Source organism: Emydura macquarii, unplaced genomic scaffold (assembly GCF_026122565.2).
Source record: "Emydura macquarii macquarii isolate MOO-44397 ecotype Brisbane River unplaced genomic scaffold, CSIRO-AGI_Emac_v2 contig_1644, whole genome shotgun sequence".
Classification (NCBI taxonomy): Eukaryota; Metazoa; Chordata; order Testudines; family Chelidae; genus Emydura; species Emydura macquarii.
Window position 1 is genome coordinate 5,937,666 of NW_027131781.1, and position 6,797 is coordinate 5,944,462.

At 35.1% G+C, this 6,797-nt stretch overlaps 1 protein-coding gene across 2 annotated transcripts in view; it reads left to right on the top strand.

Annotated features, from left to right (window-relative positions):
- The window catches only part of DENND4A (DENN domain containing 4A), a 101,145-nt gene extending 94,355 nt beyond the window's left edge, over positions 1 to 6,790 (top strand). Inside the window, exons 29-32 of one of the 2 annotated variants that reach the window (XR_010921273.1) lie at positions 348 to 510; positions 1,474 to 1,538; positions 1,816 to 2,399; positions 3,436 to 6,790. Coding sequence is in view for 1 of the 2 variants with exons in the window: in XM_067555547.1 (XP_067411648.1) it covers positions 348 to 510; positions 1,474 to 1,538; positions 1,816 to 2,018 (431 nt within the window). In the remaining variant the exon portion in view is untranslated. Of the gene's footprint in view, positions 1 to 347; positions 511 to 1,473; positions 1,539 to 1,815 lie in introns of both variants that reach the window. The other variant, XM_067555547.1, reaches the window with a different exon arrangement.
- Positions 6,791 to 6,797: the final 7 nt, after the last annotated feature.

The following is a 6,797-nucleotide window of genomic DNA, read 5'->3' on the forward strand; positions in this document are numbered from 1 at the left end:
TTATACAGTAGTTTATACGAGACATTTCAATAAATCCATCCATTTAGCTTCTTTTCTTATTTTAGAATTTTTTTTTAACTAAATACTTGATTGCTACTATCAGATCAGCAAATGGGCAGTAGGCCCATTTATGACGGTTTCTTTTTGCTTGTCTCTTGAATTCCTGTTCTTTTTCTTTACCCTGATGCTGTTCTGACTTGACGCTTGTTTCTTTACTATTATTATTTTTTGATAACTTATTGAACGTATCCACATTTTTGTAGCCTTTAGTTGTTTTTGATTTTCTCATACCATACCACTGTACAAAAAGCATATTTCTTTCTTATGATGTTTCTGTTCTTTGGCAGCCCAAAAGTACCCAGTGGTCCACTTATTGCAAAAAGATGATGACTCTTTTAACCAGGAGCTCTTGAGAAGCATGGTGAAAAGTATTAAGATGAATGATGTCTATGGACCAATGAGTCAAATCTTAGAGCGATTGAACAAATGGCCACAGATTAAAAGACAGAGGTAAGAATACTCATGTATCAAATTGAAGCAAGCTTGTGCAATAAGCATGGTATCGCAGTATGAATAATATGTTCATAGGTGTACAACCTTTCAAGCTATTTGGCAATGTTCTCTCAAGCATATCTAATAGATATGGTTGATGTTTTTTTTTAAATTATTATTGCAAAAACTTTTTTTAAAAGCCTTTAATTTTTTTCATTTCATTCCAAATTTTCCAAGAACTTGATTTATTTTTTCTTGACAAAATTTTGGGGCGGGTTTTTTCTCGCTTTTTTTATTCCCCCTCCCCCTTTATTTATTTATTTTTCCTCTCCTTTTTGGTACTGCTAAAGTGTATGGGGAGAAGCGTCTCAAGAAAGGAGAGAAAATGGTTCTTACTTTCACCTCTGAAACTTTTTTCCTTCACTTCTCCAGTGGAAAAAGGAGAAAAATGTAAAGTGAGAGACGGGGCGGGGGAAGAAATGAGATTTTTTTATTTAGGGGGAAAATGTCAATATTTCTAGAGAATCAAAATGTTTCTGTGGAAAATCTTGAATTCTCTCAAAAAAACACTTTTCTTCATAAAGAAGTTTTTGACAAAAAATATTTCTACCATATCTAATATCTTTCATCACTTGTATATCCTGTGTCTGTACCATATGTGCATGATCCATTTAAGGCCTGATCCAGTCTCCACTGACTTCATTGGTATTTGGATCAAGCCCTTAGCCCATAAACTCCTAGGTAAAGGGACTATATCATTATCCATGTTTGAGCACCAAACACATTATAGAGGCTCAACAAATAATGATTTTGAAGGTGACATTTTTTCCCCCAACAGTGTGTCTAAAATAAGTGCTGTATATTTACTTAGGTTTTGGCATGATTTTGAATTGGCTGAAGTATCTATTTCAAATATGTCAACTATCATATGGTACCATCTTTCGTAATGTAATTTTAATGACATTACTTTTACATTTTCAGGAGCCTCTATAGAGAAATATTATTTCTTTCGCTTGTTGCTCTAGGAAGAGAAAATATTGATATAGGTAAGCTATAAACTGTGTTCAGGTAAAAGTAGATTAATTGTTTATACAAACCATTATTTCAGCTTTCACGGAGAAAATATCTATCTTGGTATATTTGAACGTGTGCAATGTTCATGGAAACTGCTTATATGCTTTCTGGTATGTGTCTTCAATATATGTATATAAAATAAGTACTGTTACAAGGATTCATCAGCTGTTTCATGACAATAGACACAACTATATTCTTGGCATTTGTATAAGTATGGTACAATACATAGATTTTCTTTTATTTCTGCAGATGCTTTTGATAGAGAGTACAAAATGGCCTATGATCGTCTCACAGCTAATCAGGTCAAGAGTACTCACAACTGCGATAGACCTCCAAGTACAGGAGTAATGGAATGCCGAAAGATTTTTGGAGAACCATATCTAAAAATATATATATATATATATATATATATATATATATACGCATATGAATTGTATACATGTGTAAAGTAACACTTCAGTCACAAAGAACATCTCAGATTTCAGTGTGTGAAAAGATACTTACAAATGTACAGTGTCAGAAGGCTGGAAAAAATTGGGCCTATGTGCAGTTACAAAAATGGACAAGGAACAAAGAATGGGCCAAATACTACATTCCCCTCCTTGCTTCTCTCTGCAAGTCATTTTGTGGAGTAGGGGACTGAAGCTAAATCAATTCTCTGACAAGGGACAACATTTTACGGTCCCTTAAAGAAAACTTGGGAGAGGCGGACAAAAATGATGCACTGAACCTAGCATGAGTGAAGTCAATTCTGCAAATCTGTTTACATGGAATAGTCAAAATGTTATGAAGAGCATACAAAGTTGTATTATACATATTTTAAATTGTTTATAGTAAGTTGATATTTTTTTAATTTTTTAAATTACTGAATTTTAAATGAACTTATTGCATAAGCAATACAGTGCTCATTTTTTTTCTGCTATTTATAGTAACTGGTCCAGTTAGGTTTTGAAAAAGTCATTTGTTATTGAAGTGGTCTATAAATTTCAGCACTGTCCTAAGTAACGTTCTGGGGTCAGTATTTCTCTTGCACACACAGAAATATGTATTACCACTGCAATCAGATGAAAAGTATGGCAAACTTGTGTAAAACTATGGTTATTAACACTGTTGACTCTGAATAGTATCTTCATGTCTGTAGAAGTCCCCCACAAAATTCTGTAGTACATTGAAGGATTCTGTAATTTACTTTAATGAGATCCAATGCTTTTTAGCTGTTGGCATTCACTAATTTAATATATCTATGGATATACATTACAAGGTGTATGGCAAATAGCTTTCAAACATATTCCTAGATAAAATGTATAGTGTATAGTCCTGCATATAGACATATAGGTGTGTTTGTAAATATCCTAAACATGGCACCTAGTTCATGTTGGTCAAAAGTTATGCTTTTTAAAAAAAAAAAAAAAATAATAAGAAAATGGATATGGCAAATATGCTACATGAAATATATAGGGAATGTAATCAGTTGGGATATGCTGTATGTAATAATGTGCATTTGGAATATCTGATCTTTTATTTCAAAGGCAACACTGACTTTGGCTCTGTAAAAAAAAAAAAAAAAAAAATTGTTGCATAACTCACCACCTACCAATATCTCTACAAAACAGTAAGGGGATGCTGCCGTAAGCAGAAGGTTTTAAAATCTCAAGAGCTGCAGTTTACTCTTACTGCTACGTGCAAGATCCATCATGATCCATGTATAGTCTGTTTTGGATACAACTTTCATTGAATAATACCTCTTTAGAATGCTGCTAATTGGGTAGCTATTTTTTTTTTTTTTTGAGGTAGAGATAGCAATGTTACATTTACCACCAGTTTTCACATGCTTAATTATTTTAACAATTGTGATGCTTTATTTTGTAGTGCCCACATTTTCTGTACAGTATTCCTCACTGATGTGCTACCATATTAATCATCAGTTACAATACATGATAAATACTCTGCCAACATGCTCAACTCAGTCTTCAAAACCAGCGTGCAGAATAAATGGTCATTACTTTTGAACTTACTCATTGTAAGTACCTAGTAACATGCATGCATGCTCTGCTGTAGCTATATTGTATTTACCAAGTAAAAGTTACCTACAATATGCCATGTATGTAAATAACTACCTACATATTTGTGCTGTGTATAATGGAGTGTTACACCACTTTTTAAAATCCTATTTCATACTACAGTTACCACTACTTGATAGTCACCATTTTTATAGTACCTAATAGCCATGAAGGAGGACAAGCTGTTTCTCCAGAGCTGTCATTGGTGTTGTTGAGGTCCTTGGAAAGCTATGAAGCAGGCTTCATGTTTTAGATTGAGCAGTTATCCTGTACTGGCACCAAGTATCTGAGTCTGAACTCCAAACTCAGGCCTGTCTACGCTGCTGGTGAAGTTCGGCAGCAGTTAATGGGAGCTACGCAGAGTGGCTTGCGTAAGTCCCATCGACTTCATAACTTCTGTTTAGCGTGCTGTCCCCGCTGCGCTGCGCCGACGGGAAAAGCGTGCTCGTTGATGCAGCTCTGTACTTTTTGGGGAGGTGGTTTTATTAAATCGACTTCTGTATCGATTGAGCGTGTCTTCACTGCCACTCAGTCGAACCAGAAAAATCGATCTGACAGTGGTGAATTTGCCGCCATCAATGTAGATATAGCCTAAGTCTTGTTTTATAGTGCATTACATTGCAACTATGCACTTGTGCTAGCACAAGAATATCAATATCTAATACATGGCCCAATCCTTTAGCCCAGCTTGCTTATGAGTACTTTCCACCACCCTAATTATAGAAGACCAAACAAGTTTGCCAGCTTATGCAGGTATGAAAAGTCCTTTCAGTATTATATTGAAGCACATAATGTACCATAAAAATATTGTATATATCTATTTCAGGCAAGCAATTTTAGGTGTCCTTGCCCGCTTGAGACTGCATTTCTAAAAGGTTGCTGATGTTTAGTTGTGCTTGCTTTACATTAATATATCATGTAGTTTTTATTTATCAAATAAAATAATTATATACTTTTAAATACTCCTTTCACAAAATCTATTGCAAGTCAGTCAACTGTAGAAACATAATATAAGAACGGCTATGCTGGGTTAGACCAATGGTCTAGCTAACCAATGGTCTATCTTCCAACAGTGGCCAATGCCAGATGCTTCAAGGGGAATGAACGGAACAGGGCAATTATCAAGTGATCCATCCCCTGTCATCCCGGCCTAGCTTCTGGAAGTCAGAGACTTAGGGACACCCAGCGCATGCTGTTGCATCTCTGACCATCTTAGCTAATAGCCATTGATGGACCTATCCTCCACTTACTTATCTAAGTCTTTTTTTTAGCCCAGTTATAATTTTGGCCATCACAACATCCATTGGCAACAAGTTCTACAGGTAGACTGTGCGTTGTGTAAAGAAGTAATTCCTTTTGTTTGTTTTAAACTTGCTGCTTATTAATTTCATTGGGAGGCCCCTCATTCTTGTGTTATGTGAAGGGGCGAATAACACTTCCTTATTTTTTTTCTACACCATTCATGATTTTACAGACTATCAGATCCCCCCTTAGTCGTCGCTTTTTTCCCCCAAGCTGAACCGTCCCAGGGCAGGTCTATATTACTGCTTAAGTCGATCTAACTTACATAGCTCAGGGGTGTGAAAGACACTCTCCCACAAACTTAGCTGCTACCTCTCGCAGAGGTGGAGTAATTATGCTAACAGGAGAGCACTTTCCTTTTGGCATACAGCGCCTTCGCCAGATGCACTACAGAGGCAGAGCCGCATGAGTGCAGATGCACCAATATAGTGCTTCTAGTGTAGACCTACCCCCAGTCTTTCTAATCTCTCCTCTTATGGAAGATGTTCCATGCCCTTAATCATTTTTTTTGCCCTTCCCTGTACCTTTTCAATTTCTAATGTATCTCTTTGAGTTGGGGTGACCAGAACTGCAAGCAGTATTCAAGGTGAGGGTGTACCATGGATTTATATAGTGGCATTATGATATTTTTTTATCATCTTATCTATCCTTTCCTAATGGTTCCTAACATTTGTTAGCTTTTTTGACTGCTGCACATTGAACAGATGTTTTTAGAGAATGATCTATAATTACTCCCAAGATCTCTTTCCTGAATGGCAACAGCTAATTTAGACCCCATCATTTTATATGTCTAGTTGGGTTTCTGTTTTCCAATGTGCATTACTTTGCAATTATCAATATTGAATTTCATCTGCCGTTTTGTTGCCCAGTTGCTCCTGGCTGTGAGATCCTTTGTAACTCCTCACAGCCACCTTTGGATTTAACTATCTTGAGTAATTTTGTGTCATCTGCAAACTTTACCAGCTCACTGTTTACCCCTTTTTCCAGATCATTTGTGAAATATAAAATGGTATCTGAGAAACTGATACATTTTTAGATGAATGAGAAAATTTTCTCATTCAGATACAGCGTGGTGAATGTAGGTCCTGAGGTGAAGTTTTTAAGCATCATACAATCCAGTATTGAAATAATTTTTAACCCTCACTGTTCTTTATTAAAAAAGCATTTTGATTATGTTTTCCAATACTGCTAGGATGGATATTTTTTCTAGTACTTCTGGGATATATTTTCAATTTTAAAAATTGTAAAATATTGAAAACTTTCCTTCTATGTACTACATAGTGCTTCTTTCCATTAACTTTATATAAGTGTTCTACATTTCAGTGCAATATATATACCATGCTTTTCTCTTGGTTCCACCATAACAGCAGAGGGAAAAAATGCTATTCGGGATGGAACAATGAGATGCTGTTAGAGATGGAATTGTTTCTCAGTGACTGTTAAATACTGCCCATTGCCATTAGTTTGCTCTCGGTACAGTTATAAAAAAAAAAAAGATTTCTTCAGTTTCCACAGACAAATTAATGAAATAATTTCTACCCCAAAGAAAGAAAGGAACAATTTCTGTATGTAAGATTTTAATTTCAAAGAGAGGGTATTTCTGGATATTATAATATTCTCACTAGGATTTTAAAATGGTACTTTGTTAGTTTGCAAACAGCACTTTTTAAATGAATGGTTGTAGATTTGTAAATGTGTAATGTTTAAATTTTATTTACCAAAAAGAACATAAGTTTGTGGGATGTTTATTTTGTTTTGTAATTCATTTAAAATATATAGGTCACTGTTCACAATGAAACCTTTTTGTCTCATCCAAAAGAATCAAAGTTCAAAGTTTTACAATAAAAACGCTAAAAATCTCAGTTATGC